The 17169-nt window shown below is 45.0% G+C and overlaps 1 protein-coding gene across 1 annotated transcript in view; it reads right to left on the reverse strand.

Annotated features, from left to right (window-relative positions):
• Positions 1-1989: 1989 nt before the first annotated feature.
• The window catches only part of LOC147097966 (uncharacterized), a 44975-nt gene continuing 29795 nt past the window's right edge, over positions 1990-17169 (reverse strand). The window contains exons 16-18 of the mRNA XM_085970795.1: positions 9018-9155; positions 6766-6921; positions 1990-4394 (exon numbers count right to left, since the gene is read on the reverse strand). Coding sequence (XP_085826921.1) covers positions 4278-4394; positions 6766-6921; positions 9018-9155 — 411 coding nt within the window. The 3' untranslated portion in view covers positions 1990-4277. The remainder of the gene's footprint in view (positions 4395-6765; positions 6922-9017; positions 9156-17169) is intronic.

Here is a 17169-nt window from a genome sequence, read left to right on the forward strand (position 1 = left end):
TTTCAGTTGCGTTCTCGCATAAAATTTAAATCGTTCCGCTAACATCAGCGGTGTGGGGTTCAAATGATTTCTCAGGACAGCAACAATATTAGCGAAAGCCTGATCCGCCGGTTTAGCTGGTGATAGAAGATGCTTCAATAGCCCGTATGTCTTCGCACCCATTGAGTTTAGTAAGGTTAGTGCTTTATCTTCATCTGATATTTTATTTGCCTTACAATAAATCTCTATGCATTCTACATACGTGGCCCAATCTTCAACATCGGGATCGAAATCGTTGATGTTACCACGCTTAGGCATCCTCGCAATCACCGTGATAGAAGGGATGATCACTGCCTGTTGCTGATGGAAGGCTTCGTGTCAGGATTCTTCCTTGCTCTTCAGACCCGAGTCTTTTCTCAGCAGGATGATGAGGGCGGATGCCTCTTCTCGACGCCCGTTAAACTGCCTTGGATATATCTCTGCCGCAGGGTAAGATCGTCATCGTCGCCACTGTTAAGTCTGTGTGTTCTAGTTATTGCTAATAAGAATCACTGCACACAGACCACAAGAGTAAATTCAACAGGTCTTTACTAGTCGGAGGTCAGGCTGAACTGCCCAATAAATCATTACACAGCACTTATATACCGGTGTGGTCACCATCGGTATTACAGTATACAGCAGCCAAGATAAAATAGTGCATCTCTTAAAATAGTTCTCTTAAAGGTGGAACGGTTACATACACCACAGGACTGAATGCCCAGTGCTGCTCCTGTGGGACTGAATAACCAGTGCTGCTCCTGTAGGAATGCAGTGTCCAGTGCTGCTCCTGTGGGACTGAATGCCCAGTGCTGCTCCTGTGGGACTGAATGCCCAGTGCTGCTCCTGTGGGACTGAATGCCCAGTGCTGCTCCTGTGGGACTGAATGCCCAGTGCTGCTCCTGTGGAAATGCAGTGCCCAGTGCTGCTCCTGTGGGACTGAATGCCCAGTGCTGCTCCTGTGGAAATGCAGTGCCCAGTGCTGTTCCTGTGGGACTGAATGCCCAGTGCTGCTCCTGTGGGACTGAATGCCCAGTGCTGCTCCTGTGGGACTGAATACCCAGTGCTGCTCCTGTGGGACTGAATGCCCAGTGCTGCTCCTGTGGGACTGAATGCCCAGTGCTGCTCCTGTGGGACTGAATGCCCAGTGCTGCTCCTGTGGGACTGAATGCCCAGTGCTGCTCCTGTGGGACTGAATGCCCAGTGCTGCTCCTGTGGGACTGAATGCCCAGTGCTGCTCCTGTGGGACTGAATGCCCAGTGCTGCTCCTGTGGGACTGAATGCCCAGTGCTGCTCCTGTGGGACTGAATGCCCAGTGCTGCTCCTGCGGAACTGAACAAGGTAACTCAGCCTGCCCTGGCACAGCTCAGAGTACACTTAGGCAGTTTCAACCTAACTCACAGGTAAAGGACTTCACTGTGAAGAGGGGGAAAAGGCAACTGGTTCATTCTGCCGTAAGTGCTGGCCACTTAGAGCAGCAATACCAAATTCCAATGCAGGCACAACTCACCCACATTAAAGTGGGTTTAGAATCTTGAAAACATTTTTTTGTTTTTAATTTTCTTCCTTCGTCTCCCGATGATGTGTTACTGGCATATGGCCCCACAGGCATTGATTGCTCCCTGGTACTTCATCCAGTATCTGTTCTTCATATGTGAGTCCAGACACTGAGTGAACTTAGAGGGTAGCGCAGCCAAGTCTGATCTGTCCTCACCCAACATCCATACACGCATACAGCAGAGTTAATAGGCAGTGATCAGAAGCAGGAATATTTGTTGATTTTCTCCCTCCCTAACTGCTGGGAGTGCTGAGGATAATTGTACTGCACCCCACTGCCATCCCAGCCAAGATAATCCACAGACTGGTAGTGGAAAGCGGGACTTTGCTGATCTATATGGCTCAAAACTGCATACTGCCATTGGAGGAACTCCTTAATAAAAACTTAAGGAAAATGAAAACCAGAAAAGTCTGTCCTCAGAGGTAATTCAACTTTTATTTTTCAAATAGATTTGCAGAGGAGAAACCAAAGATGGGGGAGGGATACATACAGGGTCAACCAGAGGTGGGAGGAAATTTGATTCCAGCAGTAACTAATGGTAATGATGTGCCTCAATGAATCCGAGACTCGACGTTAACGGAGCAAAGCAAGGCTTTTATTAACTCAGAAAATAATACACATTGGAGAAGTGTCTCTCATCCAGAGATCTGCTGTACTGCTGTGAGACACGCTGGGGCTTGCTTAAGTAGGGGCCAGGTATGGGCGGAGCCCTACACACAATACAATACAGGTAAGGAAATGAAACTGAAACTAAACTAAACACAGGGAATACAGTGCCTGATGAATGGCATATTTCATCACAGGTAACTCACTGAAATTGCACTAATTACTAATAGCAATACTGGTAACATTCAGATTCCGATCATAACCAACAGTAATACAATAACTCACTGATAATAATCTATATATAACTGGTAGTAATAGGTGTAAAAAAAGAATGACTTGCATTTATATAGCCTTTCACCTCAGGACGTCCCAAAACATTTTACAGACAATTAAGTACTTTTGAAGTGTAGTCATTGTTGTAAAATAGGAAAAGTGGCAGCCGATTTGCACACAGCAAGGTCCCACAAATAGCAATGTGATAAATGACCAGATCATCTTTTTTTTAGTGATGTTGTTTGAGGGATAAATATTAGCCAGGACACTGGGAGAACTCCCCTTCTCTTCTTCGAATAGTGCCATGGGATCTTTTAGGTCCATCTGAGAGGGCAGATGGGGCTTTGATTTAATGTCTCATCTGAAAGACGGCACCTGTGACAGTGCAACACTCCCTCAGCACTGCATTGACGTGCCACCCTGGATTTCGTGCTCAAGCCTCTAGAGTGGGACTTGAACCTTATGACCACAGAGGCGCGAGTGTTGCCACTGAACCAAGGCTGACACCTTAAAAGGAGCAAACACGATGTGCTCAGGACCCAACTGTTTTATCTCTCCTTAGAGCAGTTGACACAATGAGCACAGAACCCATCCTCCTTCGTATTGGCCCTTCACTTGGGGCTGGCAGCACACTAGAATGGTAGCTGTAATGAAGGTTGTGGGCTGACTGAAGTGCTGCTCTCTTGATCACCAGGTAAAAGTGCTGCCTTTCTATTCCTGTCTTCATGTTGGCTCAGTGTATTCTGGGGCTGAGGGGTTACAAATCTATTCATTCAGTAACACAAAAGTTAACCAAATGTTTTAATAAGATGTTAAACTTCACTAGTTTATTCACAATCTGCTGTCAATAGACTAATGCTCCATCTCTTTCTATCCAGTACTATTCAGCATTAATTGTAGTTTTTTTTTGTAATTTCCTATGATGCCACAATTTGACTGACTGGCAGCAGCCACAGCTATCAGGCTGAGCTACCGATGGGCTATTAATCTATTTTATAAGTGGGACAAAATGGGAGAGTCATCGTAAGAAGGACAACTCCAGACACTCTTATGAAAAAAGTTGAACTTTGATTTAGCAAAAAGAAGCAGTAGGAAAGACATCCTTCCCCTGATTTTTAACAGTCGGCCCAAGTTACAGTAGTTGTATATTCTCACAATCTAGATGATCTACATTAAGGCTGTACCAATATTCATTGCAAACATTAGAAGAGGGTTAAATAACTCAATCTTGGGGTTTGGGGGGCCCCCTGATAACTCAACTGGTCAAGTCAATCAAAAGCTGAGCTAAATAGTGCTGGAAAATCCCAGACTCAGTCACTACTCTGCTGAGTTAGCTGATCTCAGCAGGGACTGTGGTAGGAGCACTACAATTGGCCTCAGCACCCCTGGGTTATGGGGGAGGAATACCAGCCAGGGCTCCCTCTTTTGATCACTATCCAGTTACCCTCTGGTGAGGACATCGGATGAGGATAGATTTGGGCTCTGGCTGGCACTCGCTGTCTAGGCTCACACATAAAGAATCAGTGTAGAGAGATGAACGGGATTTTTTTTAAAGAAAAGGCTACCAGACCAATGAATAACATGATCTGCATCAACTTGAAGGGTTGTACCAATATTCAGGCAATAAGTATTCGAATGCCTGTAAAAGGGGTTGATTCTGTATAGACAGAGGCTTGGTTTCCACAGGGCCATGGAATTCACCGATCATGGGATTGATTGTTGGATGATCTGTGGTCCATTCCTTGCTCCTGCAGGATTGAGCTGGCATTGCCGAATTTTAATTTCAAGGCAGGTCAGAGCTCCCGTTGGCGAGGTTGCTAATTGCTCACAATCGGACAGAGTAAAACAGCAAGGTTGAGTCTTTAGTGTTGGTCTGCTGGTCAATCAGGATCAATGAATTCTGTTGATAATAATCAATCATTCCTGGAACACTGTTAAACCACTGAACCAGAAACAAAAAAAGGGGGGAGAAAATTGGAAGAAGCCATGTTAGAGCAGAGGAATAGAAAGAACAGAACCAAGCAGCGAGTGCGCTCAGTAAAGGCTCTGATTCTGTCAGTTGGTAAGAACGTAAAAATTCTTAGGAGCAGGAAAAGGCCATTAGGTCCAACAGTCTCCAGCATATTTCTCATTCCCTTTTCTCCAGAAACACATCTAATTGTCTCTTGAACCCATTTATAGGCCACGATTTCACCAGCCATGGCAAGTCTGGTGCAGCCGGAGTATGGAGCAGCCTCAAACTCCGCACCCGTCTTCATCCCGCCTCCCCCCTGATTGGGCTGGTTAAGCCCCGCCCTCCGAGGTTCCGGGCCACTTAAAAGGAAGCGAGTCTGATGACATCATTTGATGACGCGTCATCAGCCGGTTTCCGTAAAGGGGCCACGGCCGCCTTCATTTTGACAGTTGAGCTGTCAGTGTTCGACAGCACTGAAGCGCTGCAAACACTGACAAGCACTGCACAACGGTGCACAGCTGCAACCAGGCTGTCCCATGACTCCCTCCATATGCTTATGGAGGGAGTCACAGCATGCAGGGAAGTTCTCTTCCCTTCCAATGGGCGGAAGAGACCTCCCCAGGAGACCAACGCAGCCTGGTTGCACATTGCACAGGAGGACACAAGCAGGGATGTCGTCAGGAGGACCAGGCTGCAGTGGCGCAAACCTTTCAATGATCTCAGTAGATCACGAAACGTTACTGCAAAGCCACACTCAACCTCATCCTGCTGTGCCACTCACCACATCCCCATCACTCTGCCTTCCCTACCCTACTCCTGCACATCTTTACTCACACCAACTTACCTTGCACCTCCACCCATCCCTCTCTATCTACATTATCACTTCCTGATATCATTTGCCACCCCTCACACGCACCCTCATCCTGCTGCATGCATACCAACTAAGAACACACAAGGGTAGGCACTTGGGTGGTTTAGCCAATGTTCATGTGAAGTTTCTGGTAATGTGCTGTCAAACATTGAAATCTTTATTTTGAACACTTTGCATTCTTGGACAGATTTGTGTGCACCTTTGGAAGTGGCTTAGTGAGTTGCAGTGAATGGCGAGACATAACGTCCCCACCCCCCAATGGTGATGAGTGCGAAAGGAATGGCTTGGACATTGTAGGGATGCGTTATGGTGTTGGTGTGGGGTGGTGCCAACCTGGTGCATCATGTGGCAGCCAGGTCGTTCAGTATTAAGTGAAGCAAATCTGGACATGGTGTGAGGCCATCGCTAGCATCTCGGGTAGCAATATGCACGGGTGATGATGCCATGTGTCCTGTGCAGCATCAGTTGATTGCAGAGAAGGTTGGTGTGGATGTTAGTGCTGCTGGTGTGGGGGCTGATCATGTTGGGATTCTGAGGTCCAAAGTGAGATTTTTGCAAGGGCACCGATGCTGATGGAATAGATGGCAGGTGAGGTTGAGATGACAGAAGTAATCTGTCAATGTTGAGATAGGTTGTTCCAAGGAGGGGACAGTAGATAGAGAGAATACTCCAAACACTTCAAAAGTGCATAAAGCTCAAAAGTGGGTTCCAAATCATTAATGCTCCATCTTCTGACATTGGAAAGTGACCAGCTGTAAAATGGTAGCTTTTATACCACTTTTGCAGCTGTCACCTATTCAAAGAAAGGGAGAGTTGTTCAGAACCTGACATACTTACCTGGCGTGATCCCCAAGCGACGGGAACCTCGTGGAAAACTTGGGAAAATGCTTTGTACCTGGTAAAATGGTGATTAAATTGCTTTAAACACCCTCTCAACTAGCACAATTGCATGACCCGCCGTATACTGCCGGGTCTGCAAAGCACAGGCAGAGCCGGCACTAGGGAAACTCACAAGGAGGTGGGTTTACAGCAGGATACCTTTTGATTTTGACAGCGGACCCACCTCCGAACCCGCTGTCTGTGAGCCGGCAAAATTCAGCCCATGCTGTCCATTTCAGCAAGCTTTTCCAGAACTCAGTTATCTTTTGGGTGAAACGTTCTGTCAGACTTTTCTTCTGGAAATGTGTACATCACGTGTCACTACTGGAGTGAGAGCGCAGTGAGCAGTACTGAGCAGAATGTGAATGATATTTTAAGGCTACCTGGCACAGTAATGATGAGCTGAATGAACTCTTGTGCAAAATTTCTGTGATTCTCAGACACCTCAGATCAATGCAGTCAAATACCCCCAATTGCACGGAGCAATCGCCAATCATTGCTAGATTGGTCATTGATATGGAAACGGTACTGATAATACTCCCAGTTGACACGCCTGCTTTCTATACATGTGGAGACTGTGAAGAGACAAAGTGATGAGCTTCTACCCACCTTCTCTCCTGCCTTCTCCTTGCCAAGGACATACTGGTTGCTGCCTTCAATAAAGCGAATGGGAACGTTGTAAACTTTTCTCCCGCAAAACACTACTAGAGTGTAAGGCTGGTTCCTGACACTTCCCGAACTGGGCCGCACCAGGAAAGCCCCATCCTAAAGTTTAGAGAAGACACACATTATTCATTTCAAGATGCACATTTGCTTTCCTCAGTTGATTTGCACTGATCCAATTCCATTTCAATTGAGAAAACTAAGTGAAGGGCTTTAGGCCCAGAGTGCAGGACACCACCAAACCTGAAAAGAGTAGGCAAGAAGATGAGGCAAATCAGAAAGTAGCAATAAGGTGATGCCAAGTTTGCTTTAAAAACCTGTAGGTTGTAGAAAGAAAGAAAGACTTAGGGAGGTAAGGTGCTCCATAGTTTTAAGGATGAATGAGTTAAATTAGGAAATGGTGTGATGAAACCTAACTTAAGCACATTGTGGATACAGAGAGGAAGGCTCAAAACCAATAAATGCCCAAGAACAATACTATATACCAAAGGCTGTTAAGTAAGACTGGGGACATAATCTATAAGGACTGCTAATGTGGTACCCTTGTTTAAAAAGGGAGAAAAGGATAGACCGAGTAATTACAGGCCAGTCAGCCTAACCTCGGTGGTGGGAAAATTATTGGAAAGAATTCTGAAGGACAGGATAAATCTTCATTTAGAAAGACACGGATTAATCAAGGATAGTCAGCACGGATTTGTTAAGGGAAGGTCGTGTCTGACGAACTTGATTTAATTTTTTTAGGCGGTAACAAGGAGGGTAGATGAGGGTAATGCGTAGTGTATATGGACTTTAGCAAGGCTTTTGATAAGGATCCACATGGCAGACTGGTCATGAAGTTAAAAGCCCATGGGATCCAGGGCAAAGTGTCAAGTTGGATTCAAAACTGGCTCGGAGACAGGAAGCAGAGGGTAATGGTTGATGGGTGTTTTTATGACTGGAAGGCTGTTTCCAGTGGGGTTCCGCAGGGCTCAGTGCTAGGTCCCTTGCTTTTTGTGGTATACATCAATGATCTTGACTTGAATATAGGGGTATGATTAAGAAGTTTGCAGATGATACTAAAATCGGCTGTGTGGTTGATACTGAAGAAGGAAGCTGTAGACTGCAGGAAGATATCAATAAATTGGTCAGGTGGGCAGAACAGTGGCAAATGGAATTCAATCCGGAGAAGTGTGAGGTAATGCATTTGGGGAGGGCTAACAAGGAAAGGGAAATACACATTAAATGGTAGGACACTGAGTAGTGTAGAGGAACAAAGGGACCTTGGAGTACATGTCCACAGATCCCTGAAGGTAGCAGGCCAGGTAGATAAGGTGGTTAAGAAGGCATACGGAATGCTTGCCTTTATTAGCTGTGGCATAGAATACAAGAGCTTCAACTGTATAAAACACTAGTTAGGCCTCAGCTAGAGTACTGCGTGTAGTTCTGGTCACCACATTACAGGAAAGATGTGATTTCACTAGAGAGGGTACAGAGGAGATTTACAAGGATGTTGCCGGGAGTAGAGAATCTTAGCTATGAGGAAAGACTGGATAGGCTGGGTCTGTTTTCCTTGGAACAGAGGAGGCTGAGGAGAGACCTTATTGAGGTGTATAAAATTATGAGGGGCATCGATAAAGTGGATAGAAAGGACCTATTTCCCTTAGCAGAGGGGTCAAAAACCAGGGGGCACAGATTTAAAGTAATTGGGGGAAGGTTTAGAGGGGATTTGAGGGGAAATTTCTTCACCAAGAGGGTTGTGGGGGTCTGGAAGAGTGGTAGAGGCAGGAACCCTAACCACATTTAAAAAGTACTTGGATGTGCACCTGGGACGCTCTAACCTGCAGCGCTACGGACCAAGAGCTGGGAAGTGGGATTAGGCTGGATAGTTATTTGTTGGCCGGCGTGGACACGATGGGCCGAAATGGCCTCCTCCTGTTCTGTAACTTTCTATGATTCTATAAAATGCTACGGTCATCATGAGGAAGTCAGGGGGAGGTCCAACTTGATTGGAAACAAACCAACATGGTACCCAGTGATACCGTTTTGGCCCATAACTTACTGCGTGAAGAATGACAAGTTCTGACCATTCTGTGGCACATTTTACCAGGGCTCAGAAATGCTGCCCATATTTGCAAAATGTGCATACCCAGCCCCAATGGAAGTTTTTGAAGCAGAAAGCTACAAACAGAATCCCAGCGTCATGAAAATCTGGTGTCTACCGTGCCATTTCCACGTAATACCGCTTCTCCTGTCTTCCGATCGCACGTGCTTGCGTACCAGGGTTTGCTTAGTAAACTGCTATTCTGTAGAAACAAAAAGCACAAAAAATAAATGCTCCTACTTATTGGGCAAAACTTTCAACTTCGGCAGGAGTGTAAAACTGGCAGCACCAGATTGTCCGCCCGTTATACACCCCGCCTGATGAGGTCAATGGAAAGGAAAATCTGGCACGGTGTACAGCGGGCGGAGGATCCGATACCGGCAGCTTTACCTCCCCGCTGATGCTGAAAGTTTCGCCCATGGTGTTTAAAATGGAGCAGGTGGAAAGACCAGACAAGTTAGAATCAAATTTAACCAACGTAAGTGGTCTCGGGAGTTTTAAAACACAGCTTTTCAACATCACCTGACGCTTGGTCTTTGGAAGATGACGCCACTGCTGGAGTTATTGTCCATTTTTTTGTTGTATTAAGAAGCTTAGCTGAAGGGCAACAGTCCAAGGTACATGATGTTATGTTCATTAATAACTAGACATTCTTATTATGAACACAGCTAGCTTCTAGCTAGTCATTTATTCAGTACACGTTCTCTAGGTACAGCATCTGTAGAGGCTTCCATGTGTGCAGGCTGCCATCTTGACTGTTGCCTTGTGGGTAGCCTAGTGCCTCATGGGTAATGTAGTCTTAAACATACAGCTATATACAGCTCTACACAGCTCCACCTAGTGTCCACTATAGAATGACATGCTATTGATCACTACATCCCTCTTTCTTTGAGGTTTAACAAAATCAATATCAATCAACTTTCAAGAAAACAATAAAGATAATATCAGTAACACTTTTGTTAGTGCTCTATAAACATAAACATTTTCAAAACAGTCAACACATTTTCAAAGCTTTACATTGTACTCAAAGATTAAGTCTATCAGGCTCTTTTACTTCACGTGTGGATCTTCTCAACACGGGTAAGTCTGATGTGTCTTCATGAGATTGTTCTGGTGGTGAATGACAAGATGCAGTTGCGGCATTGTCATCAATCTGGTCTTGAATAGTCTCGTGTTTTTAGGAGGGAACGGCGGTTCCTCCTGAGAATCTGTCCTTCCTCAGTTCTAACAGTGTATGACCTTGGTCCTACTTCCTCAAGAACTGTAGCTTTCCTGTTCCATGCATCTGGATCCTCAATCCTGACAACATCATCCTTTGTCAATGGTTTTAGAGTTTTGGATGACTTGTCATAGTATGATTTCTGTTTCAGCTTTAACAGTTGAAGTCTCTCTCAGTTCCTCACTTTGCTGTTCTTTTGCACAGCAGGGTAGCGTGGTGTGCAACTTGCGACCCATTAGTAGTTCAGCAGGTGAAGAACCACAGTCTAAAGGTGAGGCTCGGTAGCTCAGCAGGGCGAGATAAGGATCAGACTTGCTTTCTGTCGCTTTCTTCAGTAGCTGCTTGAGAACTTGAACACCTTTCTCTGCCTTACCATTTGACTGAGCATACAAAGGACTGGATGTGATGTGCTGAAAGTCATAATGTGCTGCAAACTGTTGCCACTCCTTACAGTTGAAGCACGGTCCATTGTCGCTAACGGCAATCCTGGGAATTCCATGTCTGGCGAAGATGGATTTCACATGCATTATGACACTGCTTGCTGTGGTGCTTGAGAGCAGCGACATCTCAGGATAGTTAGAATAGTAGTCAATCACTATTAGATAGTCTTTACCATTTAAATGAAAAAGGTCCATACCAACCTTTTGCCATACTGCTGTTGGTATGTCAGCTACTATCATTGGTTCCTTTGCTTGTTTGCTTTGGTGTTTCTGACATGTCTCACATTTGCCTATCATGTTCTCAATGTCCTTATTTATGCCAGGCCAATAAACAGTGTCTCTTGCTCTCCTTTTGCATTTTTCAATTCCGAGGTGTCCCTCATGAATCCTTTTGAGCATGTCTTGACGTAGAGCCTGTGGAATGACTATTCTGTTCTGTTTTAGTAATAGTCCACTTGCGACACTCAATTCTGACCTTATGTGAAAATATTTTGGACAGGAACCTTTTGGCCAACCATGATGAATGTTCTCTATTACTGTTTGTAATACTGTATCTTTTACTGTTTCTTCTGCTATTTGCTTTGATTTTGTGTCTGACACGGGCAGCGCAGCAGTGGCCATGCTCACATGAACATCCACGTCTTCTTCAGTAGAACTCACATGACTCATTGTGGGTGCTCGGGATAGTGCATCTGCTAACACTATGTATTTGCCTGGTGTGTGTATCAGTTCAAAGTCATATCTTTGCAGCTTCATCATGAGTCGTTGAATCCTTGGAGACATCTCATTCAGGTTTTTTTTTATGATGGCAACCAGAGGGCTGTGGTCTGTCTCAACTGTGAAGGTGGGAAGTCCATATATGTAGCCATGAAACTTTTCTAGTCCAACTACCAAGCCTAGACATTCCTTTTCAATCTGGGCGTATCGACACTCAGTATCAGTCATAGACCTGGAGGCATAGGCAACAGGCTTCCAATCTTCACCATCTGCTTGTAGCAAGACCGCACCTAGGCCATCTTTTGATGCATCCGTTGACACTTTGATTCTTTTGGTTGGGTCAAAGAAGGTGAGTACAGGTGTGGTTGTCAGCACTGTTTTGAGGTTTATCCACTCTTGTTCATGTCTTTCTGTCCATGCGAACTCATTTGTTTTATGTAGCAGGTCTCGCAGATAGGCTGTCTTGGCTGACAAGTTAGGAATGAACTTTCCAATGAAGTTTATCATCCCCATGATGCGTAGCACTCCTTTTTTGTCAGTGGGTCGGGGCATTTTGAGTATGGCGTTTACTTTTTCCATATCTGGCTCTATTCCTTTACCAGATAGTGACTTCCTGGACGCCAAACTGACACTTGGCTTTGTTGAGCTTCAGTCCATTCCGGCGTATGCTCTGTAGCACTTTAGTCAGTCTCTAATTGTGTTCTTTCAGTGTGGAGCCCCAGATGATGATGTCATCAACATAGACCCGAACTCCTTCCAAACCTTCAATTATGTGTTCCATCGCTCTATGAAAGATTTCAGATGCAGATATTATCCCGAAAGGCATTCTGAGGAAACAATACCTGCCAAATGGTGTGTTAAAGGTACAGTATTTGATGCTCTCTTCATCCAGTTTTAGTTGCCAAAATCCTTGTGAGGCATCGAGCTTTGTAAAGTATCTGGCACCTGACATTTCACTGGTGATTTCTTCTCGCTTGGGAATCTGGTAGTGTTCATGTTTTATGTTTGCATTTAAGTCCTTTGGATCCATGCATATTCTTAGATCATTGTTCTTTTTCTTTACACATACCATGGAGTTAACCCAGTCTGTTGGCTCTTCGACTTTCCTGATGACTCCTAGTGTGGTCATTCTGTCCAGTTCATTCTTGAGCCGGTCGCGCAGGGGTGCTGGAACTCTTCGTGGAGCATGTACCACTGGCTGAGCATCCTGCTTTAGCTGGATCTTGTAAGTGAATGGTAGAACTCCAAATCCTTTGAGAAACTAGGCTTTTTGAAGACATGGATACCCTTTGGCCTTTTCATCCTTGATGGGCTCTCTGCTTCATCACCTGAGTCATCTGGTCTGCTTATGGCACAGTTTATACGGTAAACTCTTTTGACCAGTTCTAAGTCCTCACAAGCTTTGTCACCCAGTAGTGAATCAAGCCTTTCAGCCACAACAGAAAACATGAGATGATGCACTTTGTCTTTGACTGTCACTTTAAGTCTGCATACACCTAAGCTATCTATTTTCTGTCCATTATAGTCCTTCAGTAGTACTGACTTTTTCTGTATTTTTGGCTTTTCTTTCATATTGTTAATGTCACTCATACTGATTAAGTTTGCTTTTGCCCCAGTGTCCAGTTTCAATGTAATTAATGCTCCATTTATCTGCAGTGGGATCATCCATTTGTCCTCTTTTACTGCATTAACTTTATGTTCAGCATTGTCTATTTCTGAGGGCTGCACATTTTCTGTATCTTTTTTGATATCGTCACATGACACCATTCCTACAAGAAATGTCTCACATCAGTGTCCTCAATCACATTAACTCGTTGCCCTTTCTTAGTTTGTACTTTTGAAAAGCATTGTTTGGCAAAGTGATTCTTTCCATTACACTTTGTGCACATTTTTCCAAACGCTGGGCATTGTCTTAACTGGTGTTTGTAACCACAGCGTTTACAATTAAAAATTTCATCCTCCGATTGCTTTTCATTTCTGTTCTGCCCACGTTTCTTCCCCTTGTAGGACACAGCACTGACAGCAGCATTATCACTCATTACATTTGCATCATTATTGATTTCACTGAAAGTCTTCGCGTGATTTCGAGCTAGCTCGCTGGCTTTGCATATTGTCACAGCATTTTCCAATGTTAGTTCGGTTTCTCTCAACAGACGTTCCCTGACTTTTTTATCATGAATACCAAACACAATCTGGTCACGAATCATGGATGCTTTGAGCTCAGAGAAATTACATGTCTGTGCTTTCAGTTTCAGATCAGTTATAAAGCTAACAAAAGTCTCATTTTGTTGCTGTGTCCGAGAACGGAAGATGTATCTTTCATACGTCTCATTCTTTTTGGGAGAGCAATGCGCATCAAATTTTTTTAGCACATCTTCTAATTTTTCTCTGTTCTCCGCTGGATTAGATACAAATGTATTAAATACCTCTATAGCCTGTGGGCCTGCAACCGTAAGCAGCAACGCTATCTTCCTTGCGTCTGGCTTCGTACCGAATCCGATGGCTGCAATGTAGAGTTCGAATTGTTGTTTAAAAATCCGCCAATTGTAGTCGACATTTCCCTCGAGATTCAAACGCTCTGGTGGCTTCAAATTCTCCATGTCGCTTTTCACAATTTTCAGCAGATCTTCACCACCCTGGTACCATGTTATGTTCATTAATAACTAGACATTCTTATTATGAACACAGCTAGCTTCTAGCTAGTCATTTATTCAGTACACGTTCTCTAGGTACAGTATCTGTAGAGGCTTCCATGTGTGCTCCTGTGTGCAGGCTGCCATCTTGACTGTTGCCTTGTGGGTAGCCTAGTGCCTCATGGGTAATGTAGTCTTAAACATACAGCTATATACAGCTCTACACAGCTCCACCTAGTGTCCACTATAGAATGACATGCTATTGATCACTACACATGATGCCACCAAAGTTGAAAAGTGGGGGGACAGAAGATGAAATAAATCAACAATTAGGTGATGCCAAGATTATAGAAGGAAAGAAAGGCCATGGAAGGTACTGCGTTCCACAGTTGAGAGGTTCTGGAATAGACTGAATTTGAGTAGGAACTTGTGATGATTTTGATAACAACATAATGATGATGATGTAGGGAGGAGGAAGAGCAAGTAGAACGGTGCGTTTGGAGCTTAGGAAGAACAAGAGAGGTGGTTCACAGGAGCACTGATCATAGTAGTAGCTATAAAATAGAGAGAGGCTAGAAAGGTTGCGATGGAGATTAATTGCCCAGGAATATCATTGGAATATATTAAAATAACCTATTCTAACTACTTTTATAAATTTTGGCACTACATCTTTCTTGGGGGGACGGAGGAGAGGAGAATACATAAACAGCTCAATCAAGAAGCAAAGCATTCTCAGTGAAGGAGCTAAACTCAAATTCAAAGAGATGCATTATCTCTGGCAGTTCAAAGGATTTTCAGCTCTAATTATGTATTTGGAGAATTTCAATAATATTTGAAAATTCTTCGTTAAAAGTATGCTTATATCTTTAAGAAACCTAGGGCGCGATCTTGCCAGCCCCGGGGAGGCGGGTTTGGAGGTGGGACTGCTGGGAAAATGGCAGAATCTGGGCGCGGAACCCATCCCGCCCCCAACCCGCCTCCGTGCCATCTTCCCAGGAGGTGGGTAGCTGACCCACGCCGGGTCCCGTCTCCTGGAGGCAGGAAGGGGATTACAGCCACTTAACAGGCAGTTAAGAGGATTATCCCCATTTTTCCAACAGAGGCACGGGCTTCCCAACGTCGGGAAATCCCGCCAGGGTCACCGAGGCGAGCAGTGGGTCTGTGGGGTGCAAAAGTGCACTGTGAAGGTAAGTGATGGGTGCAAGTGTGGAGAGGTGAGTATGTGAGGTGAGTGGAAAGTGTTAGAAAATGTTTACTTACCTTTGTTTCTTCCTGCAGGCTTCAACAGTTGGGGATGCGGAGAGTCTCGCATCTCACCGGCAGAGATGACAGATGGCTGTTGCATTCTCCGAGGCAACAACCATCTAATTTCTGCTCACAAAAGAGGTTTGATGAGTCTTGAATAGAAGGACTCATCAAACAACAGAGAATGTCAGTATTTGACAGCTTCACAGAGCTGTCAAATGATGACAATTCATCTGTCAAAAATTTTTGACAGATGAAACGTCATACGCTGATGTTCTCTGTAACCGGCTTCCCCTTAATTGGCCTGCTAAGCCTGCTGGGCGGGCTTAACAAGGTCAATCAAGGGAAAATAGTGTGGGTTGGCCACGAGTCGATGGAGACGGGACTAAAGCCCTACAAGCAGCAGTCCCGCCTCCAACACGCCCCCACTGACAAAATCGCCCCCCTTGATTCCGAAAGGATTAATGATAGAGATACAATTTTAAACTCAATAATGCTGGTCCTTTTCTGGGCAACACTCCCAGTGCCTGTAGAACAGAGCTAATCAGGAATTTGGCTTATAGGGGCCAATGAAAGAACAGGAGATAAGAATATGGAACTGATTATCTAATCATTGGCCTGGTCTGTACAATGTCAGAGTGCTGGATTTTGCTGAGAAACACCAACTTTTTTATCTCACTGATTTTCTCCCGTCAAGGTGTCGATTTTTCAGGTACCTGTGCCTTCTGCTACCTCACCCATGTGGCCATTATTCATGAGCAAACCTAGACATTGTATATGGGCAGGCTATTCAACTATGTGGGGTACTACAGATGAGCCTGATCCTGTCCACACCCACTGGTCACACCCACATACCTCCTGAGAGGAGTCTCACTAGCTATCAAACAGAAACAGAAGCCCCGGATGAATTCCACCCGCCGCCCCCCCCCGCCTCCCGCCTTTTAACCTAGAGATGCTGAAGCCAATTCTCGAGCCACACTGCAATGTCAGCACAGACTGGGAATCCAAACTGGGCCTTTTCTGGTTGTAGGCTCAGTTACTCGTGAATTAAAGCACTGAGCCACTTCGGGAGCCACAGACACCATAATATCAAACGTCAGTCATAACCATGCAGAGGGGAGGAGGAGCAAAAACTGCCTGGGGAGGATTCTTGAACTGCATTGTTCAAGTGGGTTTTTTGATAAGTCAGATAGGAAATGATTGGACTGATGGTATTCAAGGAAATTTCCACAAGCTGGATCAACACGCGCTCCTGAGGAGGAAGATAGCCAGACAACAAAATCAATAGCAAAATGAAAAACTATGGGCCCTATTGTCTAATGTCAGTAATTTTTATGCCAGCTGGATAAAGTCACAGCCGCAGCAGCCACATTTGTACTTCAGGAAGAAAATGGAATCTACCCAGAGAGAAGATTATCTCGAAATAACAACATGGAAACAGGCAGTTTGGCCCAATCAATGCGTGTTGGTGTTTATCCTCCACACAAGCAGTCGTCTTAATCCCATGTGCCCGTCCTGTTCCATGCTTCTGTTACCGCCAGGTTCGACTATTCCAATGCTCTTCTGGCCAGCCTCCCATCTTCTACCCTCCATTAACTTGAGCTCTTCCAAAACTCCGCTGCCAGTATCCTAACTCGCACCACGCCCCGTTCACCCATCACCGCTATGATTACTGACCTATATTGGCTCCCGGTCCACAAACTCCTCAATTTTAAAATTCTCAAACTCGTGTTCAAATCCCTCCATGGCCTCGCCCCACCCTATATCTGTAATCTCCTCCAGCCCCACAACCCTCTGAGAACTCTGCATTCCTCCAGCTCTGGCCTCTTGTGCACCTCCCACTTCCTCTGCCCCACCATTTGCCGGCTGTGTCTTCAGCTGTCTAGGTCGTAAGCTCTGGAATTCCCTCCCCAAACCTCTTCAATTCTCCACCTTTCCTCCTTTAAGAAGCTGCTTAAAACCTACCTCTTTGACCAACCGTTCCTAATGTCTCCTTCTTTGGCTCAGTCTCAATTC

This window comes from Somniosus microcephalus, chromosome 30 (genome assembly GCF_052327205.1).
Source record: "Somniosus microcephalus isolate GS21.2 chromosome 30, FLI_Smic_1.0, whole genome shotgun sequence".
Taxonomy (NCBI): Eukaryota; Metazoa; Chordata; class Chondrichthyes; order Squaliformes; family Somniosidae; genus Somniosus; species Somniosus microcephalus.